We start from the raw sequence: 23,653 nt of genomic DNA, 5'->3' as shown, positions 1-23,653 counted from the left end.
TTGAGCCAGGAAGAAAGGCAAGGAAGAARGGCATGTCTTATCAGAATGTTTTCAATTATTAGTATATAAAACAAAGTAAAACATATTCTTGTTTTACTCAATCATCTCTCAGTACTGAAAATTAAATGTAAATTTAACAAATCACCCTTTGAATCTGTTCAGAAAAACAAACATACTTCATGAAATAAATAACTGTTCAGTAAACCATTTGGGGGTTTGAGGTTTGGAGGGTTTCTGTGTTTTTTTTTTTTTTTTTTCCAGTATTATTTCCTCCTGTAACTCCTAAAATTACTAAATGATAATTTTGTAAGTTTGTGAAACCTGCATGAACTTTCCTCTTGATAGTTTTGATCTTTCTTCATAACTTGCATTTAAAGAGAAAACATATAGAACCATTTTAATTAAAAGAAAATCTTTCTAAACTTCACTTTCTTAGAATATTACCCAAACATCTTGAGTTTTTAAAGCTTTACAGTTGTTTTGGGGGGTCGTCTGCTGCTATAATCATATTTCCAGTGTTGAAAGCTTTTCTTTGAGCAATAAGCATGGATAATTTTGTTCTGTAAGTCTGAAACGATCAAAAGAAGTCACTAGTTACAAACGGTCAATCAGATTCCCTTGATACATAAATACTATAAAGGTATTTTTTCTTCATTTACTCGTTGTATGTTTATATTTAGTCATAGGACAACGATCAAAGCTAAAGGGACACAAAGAAGCAGTTATAAACCGAAGAACTAAATAAGCTAAAATACTACCTGCAAATCTTACATCATACTGCAGGGATGATACTGCTTGATATATACACAGAGGGAAGTACTATACATTTATTGTGACATTGTTTAAGAGAAGCACAGGTTCCAGGCTCCTGGCCCTGCAGTTTTAAACTAACAATATTGGTTATGTTTTATCACACTTCAGAAAGATAATTTTCAGTAAACTTAAAACCAGAAAAATCCAAGGAAACATATTTGAATAAAAGTATCTTTGTTATAGAGAAATGGTAAAGTATAGCTATAGCAGGGACATTCAAGTAAAGCATATATAGTGCAGCATCTAACAGCAAAGTTCAAATCAAGCGTTTGTCCATCAAGGGACAGGATCACTAACTGATGCCTTTTTCCTCCTCCATGGTAAAAGCAAATGGCAAAATTCTTTCCCAAAAGATCTTCCTCCTTCTGGTAAATTACTACTAAAGTCCACCAGGAGGCATATTTCAGAGATATGAAAACCTCTCTTGGGAAAAAAAATACATATATTTTCAAAAATTCACCGAAAACAAAGTGGAATTTAGAAGACAACTTCATCACAGATTGCACCACCTTTTTTTTTTTTTTTTTTTTTTNTGCACCTCTTAGTATCATCTTAGCACCATTCAGAACAAATAGTATATTTTCATGGTGGCTACTTCTCCTCTTTCCATTTATTGTTTTTTCCATTAGCCTGAATGCTTAAAATGAAAGTTAAAAACAAAAATAGACAAGAATTCAAAGTACAACAGTTAATACACATGCAGGAAAGGGTTAATTTTTGAGTGAAGAGATGAAAGGGAGAACATATCATCACACATACATTTTTAAAGTCTTTTTTTTTTTCCTGTTAAGAATAACAAGAAAGGGAATAAACTTTTCCTTAGTTTGTTAACTCCAAAAGGATAAATATGCTAATGAAGTCAAACAAAATGCTAAGTTATTTATGAGAAAATCATCACAGATAGCTCTTCAAATTCCTATGCACATACAAATTCACTGTCTGCTATGAATTTCAAATCATTTAATCACTTATGGACTTATTTCTACCTCACAAATTTACAGTCATCTATCACTAATAAAAATTCATGTTCCTCATCTTAGAATTATATTACTACAGAAGGTTCAGTGTCCTTCATATTGCATATTTCATGCTGTAACTAAAGGAGAAAATTAAGAGTTCTTTGATTTGTTTTTTTTTTAAGAAACTTTTTTAAAATGCAAGAGAAGTTAAGAGTCAAAAAGGGAAAAATCTTGAATTCCATCTGAACAATTTATACCATTACCTCATTACTACAACTGATAAGTTGAAGGGATAAACAAGAATAAAAAAAATTTACAGGAATAGATTAACACCTCCAGTACATCCCCCCCCCCCAGAACATTATTACTTCTTTATTAATGGTATTATTGTTCATGTTTTTGTCAGACTAAAGATGGGGATCTCGATGTTCCTCTGTGACTTTTTTTTTCCCCATAAAGCAGTATGAATAGGGATAAAAAATGTCTGATAAGTATTGTAATAGGCTTATGAGAAAGAATTGCTTAAATGCTACTTTAAATGTGTAAATATTGCACCAAAAAAGTATAAAATGAAAGAAATGTCTTTAATTCTGTTGTCAGTTATTTAATTCCATCTGAAATTTGAAATAACAGCAGTTGCTATTTTAAAATGAAGGCTGTTTAGGTATTCATGTGACTTTTACTACTAATATTCAATTTACAAAATTAAAAAAAAAAAGGAGAAGATTACTTCTATTTTGCCTACTCAATCTGACCAGCAACTAATCCTTTAAGCTATACTCACTGTTACTATCCCACTGGGAGACTGGTATTGTCTCAGTGCGCTGCTGGTTACATAAATGTAAGCATGTGTCAATCTAAGATTTAACTAACTAGGTTTCTTTTTGGGGCCTTTTTTTTTTTTAAGCAACAGTGCATTTTCATATTACATGTAAACTTATGACATAACTGCAGCCTACTGGTGAAAGAGACAGTCCTGCTTTCTCCTGTTTTCTGAAGTCAGTTCAAATGAACATAACAGCACTGGATGAGTAATTTTAAATTGGACATACAGAAAGGTTTTGGAGATTTTTTTGGTAATTACTTCTTCATCAAATCACTCACTAACCAATTCCAGTTTTGGCTGCATGATCACTATATCCTACTATAATGAAGTGRTGGAAGCGTAGCTGGCAGAAGGGAAGTATTACATACCTGTGTATAATGACTACGGGAAAACAGACAGAAAAACTGAATTGCCAAAAAAAAAATGTTCATAGTGCAATTTTGTCCACTGATTCATTAGAACATTTGAATGAAAGCATTAAGTGCTTGGTTTAGCTGTCCATTTGCCAGGAACACAGATAAACGGTCTGTCTTGCAATTATGTTACATACTTTGGTTTTAGCTACAAAGCTTCCACTGAGACTTTGAAGACAAAGGCTATGGCAAAGGAGATTTTTTAAAGGGAAGATTTGAGGTCCTTGATCTTCCTAGAATAAGCCTCTGATGAGCTGGTCCAATAAAGGTAAGTCAAAGTAAACCATGTGCAAACAGCAGAGCCCACAGGATGTGATTAATTCCCTTGAGTGCAATTTATCTTCCTGAAAAAGGAGTAAAGGAAAAGCAAGCAATTTCAAGTATTTTGATACTGTAGGTTGATTAGTATGACAGATGTCCACAAATGCGAATATAGTAGAATATTCCTACACAACATTTAATTCAGAGGTTTCGTACTTGTGTGCACTGCTAACTTTGTGAGGAAGAATAAAAAGTCCAAAGATTTCCACATGAAATGCAGCCAAATTCTTTTCCAACTGTGCAGTCTCAACCCAATGGAACAGAAAAAGCAGTTTTGTCATTCTAACCGTGAATGACCTGAAGCTGTACACCATGAGTTTCATGGAAATCCAAATCAGGAAATATTGTGCGTCTCCGACAGGTTTATGCTGGATTTCACTCAAGTATTATTTTACAATTTAAAAAAATGTGAAACTCTTGTTGAAGTCAGAAGAATGGAAACCAGAATTACTTTTTCAGAGTAAAAGCCAACATTCTAAATAGCAGTCAGTGAAGAGACTGTTTTAATCCTAAACCTTTGCCCTAGATATTTTTCTGATTAAAGAATAYAATTTATTTGACTGTAAACTGAACTGCAGAACAAAATGATTAAATGACCTGCAACAATTTTTCTTACATGTCTTTGTAAATATCATTTTTTTTCCTTGCCTAATCAGCCCTTATATAAATCACTATTAAACAGAAAAACATAATACTAAAATCTGCCAGTTTCAGGCTGCCAGCATTATTGAGTATACATTGTATTTATCATAAAGATAACATTTAAAATGAAAAATCATTTCAGTAAACACTATACATCTGCATTATCATCTTGAAATGCTCATCTAAAATAAAGTTACGAAGAGCACTATCATCTCGCAGGGTCAGACAAAGAAAGGAGAACACCAGACAGATTAACTAAATGCTACTTGGGTTAGATGTCAATCGGATTAGAAGGGACTTTGGGTTACAGCTAGCGAACATATCCCCGTGCCTTGCCGAGCGTTCAGCGAGAAGGCACACGTCTCACCCTGTGGAGCTCTTCATGGAGCAGCTCCAAACCAAAGTGGGAGAAGATGAAAGCACAGACTAGAGGAAAGGAGYGCAACAGAGGAAAGGTTTCAAATACATTCCTCAGCCAAAGACTAAATTTAAGGAAGCGTCAGACAAACTAGAGAAGTCTCAGATCAAAACAAAAAAGCTTTTTTGTCAACTAACAGAAAGCCTACTGTGTTATTCTTAAATGCACGCCTCCATCCAGGCAGCAGTGCAAAATGGACAGCTGGCTAAACCTCATCCAGAAAAAAATAAGCTTCGGGTGTATTTAACAGATGGTGGCACAGGTTATGAAGTTGGTCACCAAAATGAATTTTTAACATAACTGAGCTACAATATTTAAATAGCCCTTCAAGTTACTACAATTTCAGATATCTCTCAACCGAACAAAAAAATGAGCATTTATCTTAGTACATATACTAATACTTAGAATAATCATCATGTTTCTATAGATTGTATCGAAGTCCACATTTCTACTGGCACAGAGAAAACCTCCAAGCTCAGAAGAATGTAAACCTTTAGGGTTACTTTCCTTGTGCCTCAAGCAACGAGGCATGTCCTAACATTTCTCTTGCATATTAAAAAAAGGGRAAAAAATCCTCTCATGCAGATCTCCAGCAAGCTGGCTTCTGTATCATCCATCTACCTTCACATTTTAGCAYTGACTCTGCAGATAATGCCATGTCACTGAACCAGATTCTTAAAGTGAAAAGATTAATTCCCTCATCTTTGTCTTATATACCAGGSTTTGAGGAGAGAGAGATTTCTTTGTTTTAATTAATGAGTATAATTCTCTTTTACTGCTTTAAAAAACAACATTTCTAAACCTTTTCATATCACATAGGGAAAAATGAAGGAGTCTGCCTCTTGACAACACACCACTTCTCAACACTTGTCAAAACCTTGTAGGATACTAACCATAATAGTATTTAATATTTTTTCCTGATAAATTGGAGGTGTGCAAAGTAAAATCCTAGTTATTTGCTATCACCTGAAACAGAACTATATAATTACGAAGAGCTAATGATAGATGATTTAACAAGATACAAAATCACTTCAAAAGAGATAAAAACCTCATGCAAGTGCCTGTAAATCCCACTGACGTGGTTTCCATAGAAGAAGGCCTGCTACCTACACCAACACCTAGCATAACCTTATTTTTTTCAAAAAAAACCCACACTTCTTAACATTCTACATCCTTCTAAAGACACTTTTAAAAATTGACTACTACAATCCAGACTTATGAAGGAATTCTAATTTTTTTTTTTAATATATACCAACTATCCAAACAACAATTAACGGGTTAAATGGCAGAATTTCATTATAAAAGCACAAGAACTCTATCTAGTTTGGGGAAGACAGGCACAGCAATGTTCTTCCACTAACTTTTTTTACTGACATTTCTGCTTTAAACTGGCAAAATTTCACATTAAATTATTATTTTCCCTCCTAAGGTTAAAAGTTTCACTCAATTTGCAACATGCTCAAATCTGGTAGAAGTTTTCATTATTATTTTCCCTTTCTATCATCACAGAAAATATMTGGTTGGTCTACAAAATAACAGGAATAAAAATGTAACAATTGGAAAAGTAAAACTTCTTTAGAAAGAGAAGTACTGGTTGATTAAACTTGAAATTTTTCATTCAAAACACCTCCTGTTCAGCTGCCACAGACCAAAAGCAAGGCTTGCAGCAATCAGARCCGTGCCTACATCCTGGGCAACTGCCCCAGAGATGGGGCTCTGGCACACAGGAGGCCCCTTTCCGGATAAGCCCAGGCAGGCTCTTGCCATGGAGTCAGGCTCTGGATAGATAAAAAGTTGCAGTTCACAGTAGCTYCACAATGGCAAGTCTAGACGTCGATAAGTACAATCCTATCTCATGCTACAAATGCTGCTACCTCAGGTAGCTTTTAACTCGCTGGCATTTATACCTGTTTCCCCCMCCACCACCACCACCAGTTATCATTGCTTGACTAGCCAGAGAAAGCAACAGATATCACATTATTTGAAGATAATGTGTAACAGTATTTCTAAAACAAAATGTTTTCCAGTTTGGGAAAAAAAAAATCGTACAACTTACACAATTAATAAATACATATATAGAAATTCTCTGTAGGCAGAAAACCTTTTTCAGACAACATTTTTGTATTAGGAATTAAACTTGCAAAAAAATTTGTCAGTCTTAYGAATGCTTACCATCAGACTCAATGCCATGAAAGTCAGGCTCAACATGGGATGAAGCAGTTATTAAAAGTAGCACAGTCCTGTATGTTTTTGAGTTTAAAAGCAAAGCAAAACACAGAACATAATCGTAATTCTTCTTTTTAATCTAATAAAACAAGCATATCTGTAGTACTTGCTAAGTGTTTTAATATTATATTTACTAACCTATAGAGAGCTTTGACCACAGCAGACAGAGAAATGCAAACATTATTAAAGATTAGGCAATCAATTTTCCTAGGTAGGTAACATTGATTCTACAAAAGTGCATGATTCCTATTTACGAGCAAGAGGAAAGTAGATAGGCTGACCGCTCCAACACATTGTACTGGGCAATAAATTCTCTTCCTTCAAAATGAAACCCTAAAAATTAACATTTAATAGAATAATTTCGTACATTCTACTCCACATCTTTAACTATTCACCTAAAAATAACTAATCAGTCTTTAAAGAGGAGGAACAAAAATTAAACAAAGAATTACATAGGCACAGATTTGACAATAATACTCTCCAAAGCTGGCAAATGCAGAACTAGGTCACAGCTTTATCCTGCAGATCATTTTCAGCTTAGTTTGAACAATAAAAGTCTTTAGAATAAACTGTCTACATTCAACAATCATGATACTCTCATCCACAAATAGAAGCTGTATTAAAAAGTGTAAAAGCTCATGCATGCATGGCAGAAAATGTGTGGAATCAAATAAATACACTTGCTGGCTGCTAGTTCTTTGCTCAGCCCTTCTAGACACAAAGCTGCAAGTACAACAATGCTTCACACCCACACTGCATGCAAGAGCTTTCAATGGAATATAGTCCTTCTACTTGAAAATAATAAAAGATATCTTCTAACTCTGTAGGTTAAGTATTATTTCCAGGGTTGCTGATATATTAATTCCATTTCATAAATTTTTGATTGATCCCTCAATAACAAAGTCTAGCTGTTCAAGACAGAGGTCTACCAGAAGCATGAGGTCAGAGATTAGTCTTGTCATATGGATGAATATTATATTCCGATATGTACTATACAAAGATTTCTCCATAGTCTTGTCATATGGATGAATATTATATTCTGATATGTACTATACAAAGATTTCTCCATAATCACAAACACCACTCATAATCTAGAGAAATATGACAAGTTTATGCAAAGACAAAAGGTTAGCCTTGAAGTATATGGAGGCAAAATATGTTTCGTTTTTGAGATGCACATGAAATAGGTTGGCTGTTGTTTTCCTTTGTCTACAGACAATGCAACAATTTATGCCAAGAATATTGTATTTATGATCACTAGGTTTCTACTGGGATTCTTAAAAAAAAAAAAAAAAAAAAAAAACAGACATTAAACTGGGCCAAAAAAAAGTGCTAGTAAGAAGCACAAAAAGGTTGTATTCAAACCCTAACACAACCTTCAACAATATACAAATATCAAAAGATGCTCCCCAAAATATAAAATGTATTTCTCAAATTATAGGAATGAAATTTACTTCAAGTATAACAACAGAAAATTTACTACGGTGATGATAGCTTACCTTATTTAATACCAAGCCTGTGTTCTTCCCCTATTTAATACCAAATAATCCTCATTATTTAATTATTTAGGCATAAATTTTCAACTTACTCAAATTAATTTCTGCTCAGAAGATACAACATATCTTGCAAACATTTCAGGACAATGTCAAGAGAGACCTATCAAGCTTCAATTAGTAAGCTTTATTCTTTTAATCTAATATCAGAAACCATATCTGAATTTCTTTGTGAGACTCCACTGTAAGAATTCCCTAGTATCACCAAAACAACACACTTTTTGTATAGATAGTATTTTTTTTTTCCTGCTGCACAAGTGCGATTACACATTTACACATCAAAAATATAATGCATTTCTGGTATAATGTTTAGAATTGAACACTGAAGTACAATTTTATACAATGAATTATAAAGCTGATATATAAGGCACTTTCAAGGATTTCAGATGATCCTCAAAATTTAATCTATTTGTGTACAAGTTTTCATTTGTTTGATATCTTAAATTACTTCCAACCTTACTGTGATTGTAACGTGCCCCAACTTCAATACTTTTCTGCTTTTAGCAAACTGTGGGTAACAGCTCAAACTGGATCACGCTTGACAAAGATATCTGCAATTACACTGTATCTACTTCACCAGTACATCTATTACTATTCAAGTTTTGAAATAGTTCTAATTAAGGGAAATTCTGCTACACTAAAAGAAAATAAATTTAAAATACTGCTAAACTTGCTTTCTACTGCATTGCTCACAACCTTAGACACAAAAGTTTTCTGAAGGAAATAACAAAACTGGCAGAATTGTAATTTACCACAAATTCAAGAATTCAGTGATTTTAAAGCACTGCTTAATAAATTTAAGGCAGAAAAAGGCAACCTATCAAGCAAAGGATATGAAAGTGTTACAAATACAGGTGCTCTAATGGAGCTTCACAAAGCCCCCAACAGTTAACAGCTCAAAAGAATCACCTAAACTTAGGCACCTARTGCTATTTTAGATGTATCCTTTAGAAGTATCCTCCCCATACACAGCAGCTGCTCTCCTGGAGGAAGGTGTGGGTCTCCTRTAAGTCAGTGGCATCCCCCAGGGCTCAGTACTGGGTCCCATCCTGTTCAACTCTTTCATGACTGACCTAGATGAGGGGACAGAGTGCCTCCTCAGCAAGTTTGCTGATGATMCCAAGCTGGGAGGAGTGGCTGATCCACCTGAGGGCTGTGCTGCCATTCAGGGAGACCTGGACAGGCTGGAGAGCTGGGCGGAGAGAAACCTCATGAGGTTCAACAAGGGCAAGTGCAGAGTCCTGCACCTAGGGAGAAATAACCYTAGGCASYAGTACAAGGTGGGGGCTGACCTTGTGGAGAGCAGCTCTGCAGAGAAGGACATGATGGATGATAAATCAACTATGAGCCAGCAGTGTGCCCTTGTGGCCAGGAAGGCCAACAGTCTCCTGGGGTGCATTGGGAAGAGTACTGCCAGCAGGTCGAGGGAGGTGATCCTGCCCCTCTACTCAGCCCTGCTGAGGCCTCATCTCRAGTACTGCATCCAGTTCTGGGCTCCCCAGTAGAGGAGAGACATGGAGCTACTGGAGAGAGTCYAGCRTAGGGCTACGAAGATGATCAGAGGGCTGGAACATCTGCCCTATGAGGAATGGCTGYGAGAGCTGGGCCTCTTCAGCCTGGRGAAGAGAAGMCTGAGGGGGGATCTTATCAATGTGGACAAGTACCTGAAGGGAGGGTGTCAAGGGGAYGGGGACAAACTCTTTTCAGTTGTCCCATGTGACAGGACAAGAGGCAATGGGCAGRRATTGAASCACAGGAARTTCCGCCTGAAYGYGAGGGGGAATTTCTTCCCTGTGAGAGTGACAGAGCACTGGCACAGGTTGCCCAGGGAGGTTGTGGAGTCTCCTTCTCTGGAGATCTTCAAGGCCCGCCTGGACGCAACCCTGTCTACCATGCTGTAGGTGACCCTGCTGAGCAGGGAGGTTGGACTAGATGATCTCCAGAGGTCCCTTCCAACCTTACTGATTCTATGATTTTAAGTCATGTGTCACAGCTGTCTGCTCTCTGTGGATATCCTGGACACCTTAGGATGTGTGAAACAGCACTAACTGTCTAAGTTTAGGCAACTGAACCAAGTACTTGGAAMCTTATTGCTTTAGAGCCTCGATCTGGCAGCAGCAGATCTACTTTTGCCGAAGGTGAGATTACGCTTATACAGATGCATCTCACTCATCTTCAACCAAGAAAAGTAACATACATTGCTCTTCTATCTCCATTCAGCACCAAGGCTGAAAATAAAAATATTAACTAAGGGATTGATTTAAGTGAGTGTGTCTGCATTTGGTGGGGGTTTGGGGGTAGCAAAAACTTTGTCCTTTATCAGAAAATTGTGTTATCTGACTTGTTAAGAACTTGACATAACAGAATTTAATTACTAAGAGTACAAACCTACGCATGGTAAGAGAAAGTTATAGCTCTATCTTTTCTTGGCTGTTTCTTTCTGCCCATCATGCTTGTATGGCAAAGTACTGCCCATCAATAAGCTGGAAGGYTTTGAGCTCAGTTGGGTGGAGCGCGGTGCTGCTAATGTCAAGGTCGTGGGTTCAATCTCCATACGGGGCTATGTTGAGGGTTGGACTAGATGAGCTCTAGAGGTCCCTTCCAACCTTACCATTCTATGAATCTGTGAGCAGTATCGGTGATAGCGTTCAGTGTCTGTATGTCTGTCACTGGATGGTGGCATAATCATCATTTGACTTCTCTCTGTACTCATATCAGGTGCTACCACCACCTATCCTTCAAACTACTCCACCAGCTCAAAATACCTACAACTGAAAAAGAACCCCATTCTTCTCACCAACCCTACCTGAACTGCTTTGAAACAAAAGATTTTCCCCTCMCAATCCTGCAAAGCAACAGCTTTGCAGACACTCCAAATGTAGCCAACACAGCTTCTAACAAAGTACCAGCATACAACTATAAAATTGCTTTCTTACCAAAGTTAAAGATAGAGCAAAAACATAAGATTATAGAATTTTAAGATTCTGATTAAATGACTTCTGTGTATGAATTTTCAATCTCTGACAATAAATAGTTACAGCTCATCCTGAAAACTGTATCACATTTTTGGAACATGTTGCAATCTGATTTTACAAGAAAATTTGTTTAACATAAAGAAAAGGCGGAAAACTCTGGGTTCATTTGATCATAATCTAGGCCTTCCATCTTCTGCAAAACAACATCTAGTAAAAGAAAATCTTCAAAACTCTGCTAAAAGAGGCAGAAAAGGTCAAAAAAATATGATTTCCCAAAACATTTCTTTTCCCTCCTGCCTCAGGGGAGGGGGAGATTTCTTTTTTGAAGAAGACAACAACAAAGAAGTTGGGTTTTTTGTTTCGGGTTTTTTTTTTTTTTTTTTTAAGTAAAGTGGGATTGACTTTACTTAAAGTAGAATCAACTACTAAAGGCAAGAAACTATTTACCTTTGCTCTGCCTTATCTGGAATTAGTCAACACTCTTAATTATTCACTTTGGTAAATTTCAAACTCAGCTAAAAAAAAAGTGAGCAAACACCAAACAGCAGGTTTGCAGATAAAAGCACTGACTGTTTATTGCTTTGGRCTGCACGGATAGAGTGAACTGCTGTCTCTCCTACTTTTCATTTTCCAAAAACAACAAACAAAAAAGAAACAAAAATAGCCAAAATCCCAAATAGGCAGTATAAGAATAAATCTACCTCAATTTCATGAATGCAGAAAAGTGCTGTGCATTTTTATTTTTCCTTAACACTGCTCCAGATTTGAACTGATAGTATGCTATTCAAAAAGAACATGAAAATTAATAGATAAATTAGGTAATATTTGATATGAAAGTGCTCAGAATTTCAATTTCTTTCAAAGAAAGATAARAACATTTCAGCAAAACTGTGCAATTCTCAACCAGTGATAAAAGCTGAAAGAAATACTAACATAGCACTACAATAAAAATAGTATGAAAAGGAAGGAAAGCATTAGCCTCAAAACTTGCTTTTTACAACTTGCTAACATAGTTACAACATTTCTCCAAATTCTCTGGAGAGCATCTATTAATGTATAAATATTTTCTTGACTCTTGCATCATTTTATCTCACTCTTTGTCCACAACAGGTCCTCTGGAATAWATCTAAAATCAGCAAGAGAGTATACTAGCTTAATTGAAATGCTAGYGCAAGCATGGAATAAGACTACTCTGAACAACCAGGACTGACAAGTATTAAAGATGGTGCTGAGTGGAGCTGTCCAGAGAAATGGAAACAAGAATTGTTTTCTAGAATATACAGCTCCAGATAAAATTTCTTGATTTTTGATTATTTCTTTTCTCTCCAAATACAGTTCAGAAAACAGTAAGCTTTCATTCACTGCAACTCYACTATACAGTTACCTTGTATAAAAAATATTTGCTATGAATCAGAGAAATTACAATGTACAATATTCATAATTTTGGATAAACAACAACCTCTTCTCTCATAGATCTTTGAAAAACAAACAGATTTTTATGAAATACTTCTGTTAAGGAGAGCAGTGTTACAGGAATGCTCAAAGGGAATTAGACTTCTCTTCCAAGAAAGGTTTGAGCAGTGTGAAAAGGCACTGATCCAGTCTTTGAACCACGACTAGGTGYTGAATAAGGAACATAAGGAACGGGTCCTGTGAGTGGCAAAAGTACCTGGTTCTGGAAGAAGAAACTATTATACATAACAATGATCATTTACCCTGTTTTGTTTAAATAGTTTGAGCATTTCTGCACTTCATTTTACAAGTGGAACAATGTCCTCTTAATGCAATAGTACATACTCTACATTCACACTGGCAAAAGACACATGATAAACTGTATTTACTCAATAAACACAAAAGGGTATTGAAAAAAAAACAGTCTCAGCTTAAAAGTGCCAGTTTCTTTGTCCCACTCTTTACAGTTGATTGAGAGAAAGATGTAGGTGTGGCTCTTACCCTTGGGAGTAGCAGAGTCCATTCCTACCAAAGCTTTACACTCCACATTAAAATCTTTGAGTCGTATTTACTTCCCGCACTAAGTGCAGACAGCATTTACCTTAGCAAAAAGCCCAGCATCAGGAAATTTTCTGCCCCTGTGCAATAGCCCTCTGCAGGGATTTTCCTGGCTATCCCCAAAGTTGAAGAGGCAGGCACACAGCAACTTGGGCTTAGTGTRAAGTGTCAGGTAGAAAAAAGTTAAAAAATCCCACCACCATAACAGAGGTGAGTGGAGACAATATACTGCATATCTATGTGCTTCAATCTTCCTTTTTACAATGAAGTTGCACAAAGTAGACTTTTTTAGATTCTTGCCTGCAAAGAAGCATTACAGCCCACCACCAGATGAGCATTCTCCTCTTCTACCGTATTCAAGGCACCTGCACTCTCACTCTGAACCACTTTCTAGAGGGCTCATTTCTTAGTGAGAGGGAAATAGTTTAAAGGGGACAACCATCTCCAAGCTAAAACAATTTCGCAAATATTCCCACTATTTTCACTGGATCACACATCACAACCCTGCTCATAGTTTACTGGTTTCCCATACTAAATGAATATTTTAAATTTCCAAATAACTTCAAGCATATGCAATCAAAAAAGAAAACACCTCACACATTTCCAAGTTTATATGAAGTCCAAATTCTTAAGAAACTATACTGGCCAGGGGTACTAAGTAGTCAAAAATCAGACACAGTTGCACTCAGACACTTTTATCAAAGTTCCTACTCACTATGACATTAGTGATGAAAACGAGATCCACAAGATGTAAGTCAGTCAAATTTCTCAAAAACAAATTGTTTTCTCAGTCCCAGCATCTGATATATTGTATCTTAAAACTTCACTCTTGTGCCTAGATGAATAGAAATACTAGTCTTTTTTTGAACTTTTGGAGGAAAAAAAAAGATTTCCCTGATTTATACTTCACATTTAAAATGAATTAGTATGGGGTTGTAATTCATAAAGTATTTATCACATATCTAACGCATAAATGTAGTCTTTAAAATAGTCTTTCTTGAAAAAATCTATGGAATGAAGAGTATATATTACACTACATTTTGGTACAAAACTCCTGAATATTCAAGTCAAACAATCCTTACAAATTTTTACAGCCACAAGGTACATGCCTGAGAAACCCCACTTTATAAATATGGAGTTGCTGATTGAAGATACGTGAAACTAGAGCGACTCAAAGAAATGTTACCATCACTTTGTATAATAGGGAAAGTAAGTATCTTCTTAACTGCTCTCAAAAAGGCTAAACCACTAATTCAGATGTTCTAACCACACTAACCAGCATGAGGCAGACCTCAGGCCTGGATTTATCTAGAGCAGTACCATGCTGTGCAACTCATGCGGGGCAACTGCAGCGTACACATAATGACTAGCCACGGCTAATCCTGCCTAATATAGGAAATRGCAATCTAACAATTAAAATTCAGAAAAACATAGAAAGTGAAAATTTCAGAAGCTTTCATAATAGAAGGCACATCACTCTGTTCTGAGAACAGATTTTTAATTATTCTTATAAACATAGAGTAATATTTAATGTTCATCACCATTTATATGCTGTAATTCATCTATTAAAAGTTAATAATTTTTAATGTGATTTCGCGTTAATTTGATTATTACTGAATCATAAGAGCTTAACAAATAGATTCCCCCTTCATTAAAAATTTTTGATAAAGCTTTCCAAAAGTTTGTGGGTTACTGCCAAACAGCTATAAAAGTGTACAAAATATAAACGACTAAAACACGCAAGTCCAATACAGCTTGTTTCCATTACAGATCAATAATCTTGTTTCACAAATGAAAGCTAAGCTTTCACTATCTCAGAACTGGTAAGACTGTAAAACTCATTTGCACAGATTAAAAGTTAAAAGTATACACATTCACAGCCAAAATGACATAAACATTCAGATCTGATTCGCTCTAAGTAACATGCATTACATCAGCTATAACCACAGAACACCACTCCAAGAGTTAAATTTGTTTTGATGTTCATGATACCACCTATACAAAAAAAGAACTCAATTAAAAAAAAAAAAGCAACTAGGTATTTTAAACTTACATGGGCTTTAAGCTTAAACTTACAAGGGGTTTTATTCAGTCACTTACAGTATACAGTATGCCTGAAGAATGTTGTGTAGTAATTAATCTTAAATAGTGAAAAGGACTAATATTTTAAAATAATAGTTTTTATAATATAATTTAATATAATTTTCCTAAGACTTACTGGCATATGCCACATATATTCATATATACATTGGCACTAATCAACCTTTAAAAAAAATCTTAAATTTATACCCCAAGTTATGAAAGACTTAATTAACATTGAACTTCACTATTTTATCACTATTCCAGTATTTATCCTCATTAAAAACATATGTCAGATTCCTGAGACAATTTAAATAGTACCATCCAGAATATATGTTAAGTATCAGAAACAGATTACAGTGATGTGGATTTCTGCCAGACCACAAAGCATTAGCATATCAGAACTCCACCAAGGAGATACTAACCAATGCTATAATATATGACTTTGAAGTATGAATATTTTTGAGATGAAACACATTGTTCATTTCAATCTCTAAAGGAAAAACACATTTAGCTTCCTCATGTTTACTTTGGTACTACACTTCTGTCAAAAGAATTTCTTATGTAACACACAAAAATGAAAACTGCATAATGAAGATCACAGAAAAGCTTCCACAAGAGCTCAGGACAACCCCCCACCCCCCAAAAAATAGAATTAAATATTCATTCCCGTAAAAATTGCCAATAGATGCAGATTAAGACCCAGATTCTCAGCTGCAGCTAAAGAGCTCTCCATTATAAGACCATCTTTGTTTCTCAGCAGCAGTCTAGGCCATTGACATAAATTAGATTAGTTTGAACAGTAATCTGTGCCAGCTCTCAACAGAAACTGAAACCAGCACAGTAGGTAGACACAGAATACAAACATTTCTACAGTATGACCCTATGCTGTTGAACATGAAGTACCATTTGGTAACTCTGCTTCACTAAGGCATAGATTTGTTTTTTGGTAGAGAAGTGGAACAAATTTGTCAAACTCCTAGGCAAAATCCCTGGTTTTTGCTTAGTTAATTTACATAGGACTTACAAAACTCAAGCACCTTCTTACTTGTTTCTGTCACCCTAACAACAGTATTATGGAATAAGATCACAACTAAGCTCTGCCACAAACTTTCCATTTAGTTCTGAACTGAAAGTCCTACATAACTTTAAGTAAAAAAAAAAACATGCACATACACACACACACACACACACCCAGTTGTCCTGTCATTGGCAAGTTATTTTCAGCAGGTTTGTTTACCAAAGTTAGAAAAAAAAATTGATGACATTGATAGAGTTATAACTTTGCGACCTGCATAATATTTATTTTAAACTATCTAATCACACAAAGCATCAATTTGCAGAAAATATACACTACATTTTTATTCAGATTTCAACATATTTTTAGAGTCTTCTTGTAAACTGAGAGAGGGCCTTCAGTGTGCGTGGTTCACAAGCAGTAACAGATTTGTCCTCTGTCAAGGAGCTAAACACAATCCTGATTAGTGATTAAAAAATGCACTTTATTTCCATAAATACTTAAGAGCACTCAGATGCAACAATATTAAAGTATTTCTGCAGAACCATATTTCTGAGGCCTACTTGAGGTCTTAACTTTTTCTTTAAATGATGCTTTTAGAAGAAAATATTCAGGAGGTTTGTTTTTCTTTACATTATTAGAAAACCTGTTTAGCAACATTTCTTTTTGCAATTCTTTTCAGATAGTAAAAAAAAAACACTCCACAGTATTGAAGAGCATAAAGCTATTTGCAGAACCTCAACTCATGTATCAGCAACTTTAAATAAAACAAACAAACAAAAAAAAAACAGTTCTTGCAGGGTGATTCTTCATTCTCTTCTTCCATCAGTATTTCTTCATTATCATTGCTTGCAACAGTTAGTAGTACATCTGTGAACTTTAATTTGTCTGGAGGTATATCCAATGATAAATGTTGCAGTCAGTGCCTTAAGATGTTCTGCAACATATGCATCCCAGAAGCTTGCAAAAATGAAAGACAGTCTTTCTAGTAGAGTTATAGGGTAATTTTAAAACAATAGTTGAATTCCAGAAAATAGATCTCTAAATTAAGCTGAAATTGATGAGTACTTGGAGTTTAGATTTGCCATTAGAAAAATTATATTAAAATACTTCATTGATGCTCTTATTTTCAATAGCTTCTGAAATGAAAGCATTGCACTCAGTCATAGCTTTTTAGTAACTATAGTAAGTTAAATTTTATGCAAGCAAAATTGCAGCAGGGAAGGCTTGCTACTTCAATAGGTTCAATTAATTACTCCAAAAAAATTAACATTGAAAAGTGTATTGATCAGCAGTTCTACTTTTCACTACAGTTAAAGAAGAAAGAAAGTTAGTGGATCCTGTACGGTGTAAAGAAAAGACTGAAAATAAGCTGTACTATCTCTTTTACATAAAACCACAAGAACGATTACTCACATTCCAGATATTTCTGAATTTCTGCAAACTAGAGTAGCACTCACYGGCTGAGTCAGAATTGAGCTCTCCATTCTGCTTCATATTGTATAAGCTTATATAGGGACATCACCAAAAGTTTGCATTCTAAGTTTTCCTCAGAAATAGACAAAGCTGAGTCACCAAAAATATAAACAAATATATCCCTCTCATTGTATATACAATGACTATAGCTTTCAACATTCACAGACCTCAGAAAGAACKTAAGAGTTAAGAACAGAAAACCCTGTCCTTAGTCATTTTGATTACAGTATTATTAAAATGTTGCTTACCACGCCTTCCACAAGGACCATATTCAGACAGCCTAATTTTCTACTACAGCTTTAAGCCAAGTCAATGAAGAGAGCTATGGGCCTTGAATGACATAAAATAAAATGCTCATGGGGAAGAGAATATAAATTTAGATATGGAAGAACAGCTGTCACAAGCTCCTAGGTGAAATACAGATCACCTGCACCTGAATTTGGTCCTAATTCCATACCTTTGAGAGCTGCAACTTGTCCCTACTCAGGTCATGACTGGACTGCCAGGATTACACAAAATTCACTGCAAAATTCAGTGTTCCTACTGTAGAGGTTTCCATTTCGCCAGAGCCAGATATTCAGCATGTTTTTTATTTCTCAGCCCTGCTGGAACCTGCCAGCAACTACTACTGGCTTCCCAGCATTCCCAACAAGGGAGGAGTTAAATGTCCTTCAGTGCACCTTCCCTTCAGTATTTCACAGAATTAGATAACAGAAGTGGAGAGAAACAAATTCAGCTAACAAAAAAAAAAAAAATAGGAACAGAAGTGGAGGTTGGCAATGTAAATTCTCTGAAGCACWGTGCTACACTGAGGCCAAGGATAAATATCAATCATTATCTCCTCTACAAGTAAAAGTTGTTCATCCCTGAAGAAAATGAAATTAAGACATAAAAACATTGTTTCAGAATATGTTCAATACATCAGGATGCTGTGGAATTTAACCTTACTACATTACGGCATCCTACATACAAATGCCARTCATTACTACAATGATTTATTTTTRGTTAGATACATAGGTAAGACTTTTTTTTTTTTAACCTGTGGGAAAAAAAAGAGAGGATAGTAAATATAAATCATGTTGAAGGATACCAAAAATATATATATACAATATCAGCTTTGACAAGTATGTCTCTGGCCACTGCTGCAGACAACAGATAAGGAGGTTCTTCATCTCATTACAAAAAAAGTTAAAATATGCTATAAAAATGATTTGATATATAGGGAGCGAGGAATGATCATCTTCAAGCTCTTCTTTCCAATAGAGATCCCACGAATTCCTTCTCCAAGGAGGGAAGAAGAAGGGAAGAACACTGAGGCTAACGGAAGAAGTGATGCTCCTATCTCTTAAAATAACCAAATAATGGTTAAAAAAAAAAAAAAACAGGAAAAGGAAGGAAAAATATCAAGATAAAAACATTTTTATCAGGTTTTTCTATCTTACAATGTAATAAATTTAAACTTCCAAAATTAGGAGGGGAGGGGTTAGAGACAGAAGTAATTAAACCTTTAAGTTCTTTATGACTACATGCACAAAGACAACTTTGGATATAATAATTTTCAAAACAAACAAAAAACATCTACTGAAGACAAAAGGAAAAGCAGCTACAATAGGAGAAGAGATGCATGATTTCTTGCATTTTGTACCTACAAGTTAAACTGCCATGAGACAAAGTATTTTGTTTTTGTATTCCACGTGCATTATAATGACAATGTGCTTATCATTCTTAAATGAAAGAATTGTTTAGACTGAGATGAATTAAAAAAAAAAAAAAAAAGAGAGAGAGAGAGAGAGAGAGAAAGAAAATACCAACTGCCGTAACTTCTCCTTTGATTCCCTCTTGTCTGAACCTTAACCCTGGATGCAAATATTCGCCTACTGATGTGGCATCAGGTACATCTCCAACCTTTTCTCCTGTTAGTCCACATTAAAATGCAGTAAAAAAAAAAAAAAAGGTCCCTATAAACGTTAGCCTATTCATCACCATTCTACATTAAACTTCCTGAAGAAGAACATGCATACGTACAATTTCACAAAGCATTGACACAAATAAGACATTAACTGAGGTGCAGATTTTATTATTATTATTATCCTCTTATTGCCCTAACGCTGTCCTTATATGCAAGTGTTTCCGGCCATGAACTCCCAACTGCTCTCACGTCTGCTTATGTCTAGCACAAAACCAGCCATTTAAGTTTTATTCAAAACAGTCTCTCACAGACCACTTACATCTCTTCTTTAAGTTCAGTATAGGGATTCAATAGCTGTACGTAATAAATTTGAAAACCTTCAGTTAATTACTAGCTTTGAGTGTTGTTTATCTAGTGCCAAAAAAAAAAAAAAAAAAAAAGTGTGCACCGAAAGCATCACTCTTGAACAGCGACACAAAAAAAAAAATGAGACTTTATATCCTAGAAGACTTGTAAAGAACTAGCCAAGGAAAAAAGGCCTGGCAGAGCCTTTTTGTGCTCAACTAAAATTCACTGATATAGGAAAGATCTAGACTGCAAACAATGTAATACTCTCTTCTCAATCATCCAGGCCTCTTACTGTGAACTTATAAGGTCCTTAAGAGTTATATTTGTAAGGAGAAGTATCGAAATAACACAGAATACAGAGACTACACTTTCCAGAATCTTGTGATAACTCCACAGAAATAAAGGGGATTATTCAACTGAGTAAAACTTCTGTAGTGAGCTTTTTTTAAAAAAAAAAAAAAAAAAAAAAAAAAAAAAAAAAAGCTTGTACTGAAATGGTCTGCTACAGTTTTTAAATGAACGGTAAACCATTTTCATTTGGTCAACGAAAAACAAACAAACAAAAAAAATTGATTAACTTCGCAAGCCCATAAACCATTTAGTGCCTTTTTATTATTACTAAAGAAATATGACTTGCAAACAGACCCACTGTTACTCACAGTCAAATTCAAGCTACTACTGAACGGCATAACCAATAATTTATCTGATGAAGTTATTCAAAATATTCAGAGATGTTCCCTGTTGCCATCACAAGCATCATTATTTACACACACACAAAAAAAATAGGCAGTAGATACACAATGTAATTTCTAAAAGCTATTCCACACATCTAGTCCTAATTAAGTTAATGAAACTGCACAAGTACAGAGGTCAACATTAGCAGGTTTCATTCCAGAAGTGCAGTTTTAACCTTTAAGTAGCATGTACTGCTAAGCAATAATGCACCACAAACTTACAATGCTCAGAATGTGGTGTGTCACCATCTAGTTTATTAGTGGAATGCAAATGATAAAGCGTTATGTTCATTATTTAAGAAGTGATGCTGAAATGGTTAGCTGATTAAATCTACTGGATTTCTGGGAAAAACAATCAACTAAATGTGCTTTTTCAAATTTTGCCAATCTACAAGTATAAAACTAACTGAAGATTTGATAACTTACTATGGGAATTCACGTAAAGTAGGTTCTTGCTAATTCAAAAGAAGGACAAGCAGACCCACTGCAGATTACCACATTTTAAGAAGCATCAGTTATAATATTTTTGTTATATTATTATTAGTTTTTCATGAATACGATAAAACAGTTAAATATCATAGTACCTCAGTAATTCATAGTAGAGTTAGCCTTCACAATATTACACCCAATCACAATGATGCCAACCACTACAGAAATGGGAAACGATTTTTTTTTTGTAAATGCAAATTATAGAGAGGGTGGATAAGAGAAATGTGAACTCTAAAGTCCTACAGTAAATAAAAACATATATAAACAAAGTAACAGTTTGTTAAGCRGTTCTCTTTAAAGAGCAATCAAATAACAATCCTATTTTCCCTCCTCAACAAACTCCTTTGATGTAGAAATGCTGATGATAAAAGGAGATCCAAAATGAGTTTAAGTGTTCTTCTTTCTAGAAATTAACCTGTATTTAATAACTTGAGTTTCTAAACACACTTCAAACTTTCAGAAAGAAATTGCATCTAATAATACTGAAACAAATCAAAATGATCCTAAGATTGACAAAAATAAGTCCCATTCTGTTAAATTATGCTGAGATTTGTAACATTTTCATTCAAATGTTTTTGTGATGACTCAATATTTGAACATCACCACATATAACAAGCCTCTTCCTGATTTGAAGGAACAGAGCATCACTAGGCCTAGATATCCCTGCCAGCAGCATCCTGATTACATCATGACTGAAACAAATGGTTTTAATAAATAAAATATTTTATTTCTATCTTTAAATTTGTATGTTGTTATAAAATAGAGTCTTCAAACATTACAAGTCCAGTGGCAGCACCATGACTCCCAGGCAGACAGATCTAGAAGCACTGTGGGGGTGGCAGCGCACTCAGCCCAGGGTAAGAGGAAAGGGGAGTGCTTCATGCCACAGTCAAGGGACTCCTCCAGGCAATTTAAAAAGCAGTAGTAAGAGATTTGCATCTAACCCTCCACAGATGAGCAAAGATTTTCTCTGATACAACGAAAGAATGGCACGTGCAAATGTGGAAGGGGTTCAGAGTATTCTTATGATCAAAGCAACCCTGAAAAGAAACATGCTAAATCGCATTTCAAAATTACCATTTAAAAGATTTAAACTTAGAGACAACAGTTGCCTCATCATTTTCCCCTTCCAGAGGGCAAAATATATTTATAGTATTTGAGAAAGATAAAAATCTGTAAGTTTAAAAACTGTTTGGTCATCATCTATATCTTATGTTTCTGCTTTTTTGGCAGAATTCAGTCATTTTGTCTGCAGCAGAAAAGCTGTAAAGGGAACAATGAAAGTAGGCATCTAAATGATACCATTATTTCAATAGCCTGATTGTCATATATATGCACCACTACTTGTATATTGACGGCTGAAACAAGTGGTATTCAGTTTTTATATTATCAYTGCTGTAGCAGGTTATAATCAGAAGGGGTAATTGCATCCCGAGAGAAAAAGCCACGGACAAGTCTGCTGCTGCTAGACAAAATAYCATCTTTAAATGGGGACATAAATCTTTCACTGTAAGAAGAAAAAAAATAAGGTAACCACCAAAAGTAGTACAGCCACAACTTTTTCATTAAGTGATTTATGGAAATATATACAAATCAAGAAAGTCCTGATGAACAGAAAGATTAACTAGCAGACCTGGAGCAGACCCGATTCATTCTCTCTCCTTTCTCCCCATGCCCACTATACCTTTATACCTTTCCAGTTTAAATGTACCAAGTTGAGTATCCAATACAGGCTGAAGTACAGTCCGCCATAAGAAGTACAAGGAGTGCCCTTGAAAAACGTCCAGATTGCAGCTAGTGCACAAAGGATCTGACTATGTAAATAAGCGCAAGATAATTTCTTTCTCGCTCTTGACCCGGCGTCAAGTGAAGGAATTAACTTCCCATCAACATTACAAGACAAAGTATCAGTAAGAAACGAGGGAAGTTGGAGGGAAGAAAAGGAAGAAGGTTGGGACTGAATTTCAACCGCATTAGAAAGAAAAGAAACGGTTTGAATAAAACGAAATGCTTCTACTTCGTATTTTTCTTCCTTCAAAAGTGCTTGACAGCGTTAAACGCCACAGCCACACAAATTAAGACWGAGCGGTCAGATATTAACTGCCAAAGGTAGAAGCGAAAAGGCGACATTCACAGTTGCCTCGTTACATAGGAGACGACACTGCAGCTTTACATTCCATTACCAAAAAATCAAAGCAGAACCAGGATCTATCCCGGGGGGGTGGGGGAGGCTATTAACCGCAAACTTTTTGTTCCTTAAATCCGTAAAYGAGATTTTTTTATATTTGTTTTTGCCCTGCACCCCTTCTCCTTCCATCTTCTCTGCCAAAACACATCTAAGTAAATGTTATTACATAACCATAATGTTAAATGTGAAATATAAGACTTACCATATCAGCTGGAACACTGCTGGACATCTTGATGTTACCCTAATGGTTTAGAAC

The 23,653-nt window shown here is 35.3% G+C and overlaps 1 protein-coding gene across 1 annotated transcript in view; it reads right to left on the bottom strand.

Moving 5' to 3' along the window:
* UBL3 (ubiquitin like 3) overlaps positions 1 to 23,653 on the bottom strand; it is a 56,988-nt gene that overhangs the window by 33,272 nt on the left and 63 nt on the right. Inside the window, exon 1 of the mRNA XM_085321765.1 lies at positions 23,600 to 23,653. This exon is cut by the window's right edge and continues 63 nt beyond it. Coding sequence (XP_085177891.1) covers positions 23,600 to 23,626 — 27 coding nt within the window. The 5' untranslated portion in view covers positions 23,627 to 23,653. The remainder of the gene's footprint in view (positions 1 to 23,599) is intronic.

This window comes from Rhea americana, unplaced genomic scaffold (genome assembly GCF_003343005.1).
Source record: "Rhea americana isolate MKP2758 unplaced genomic scaffold, rheAme1 scaffold_71, whole genome shotgun sequence".
Lineage (NCBI taxonomy): Eukaryota > Metazoa > Chordata > Aves > Rheiformes > Rheidae > Rhea > Rhea americana.
Note: the sequence above shows the minus strand (reverse complement) of the source record. Positions and strands in the feature narration are given on the sequence as shown.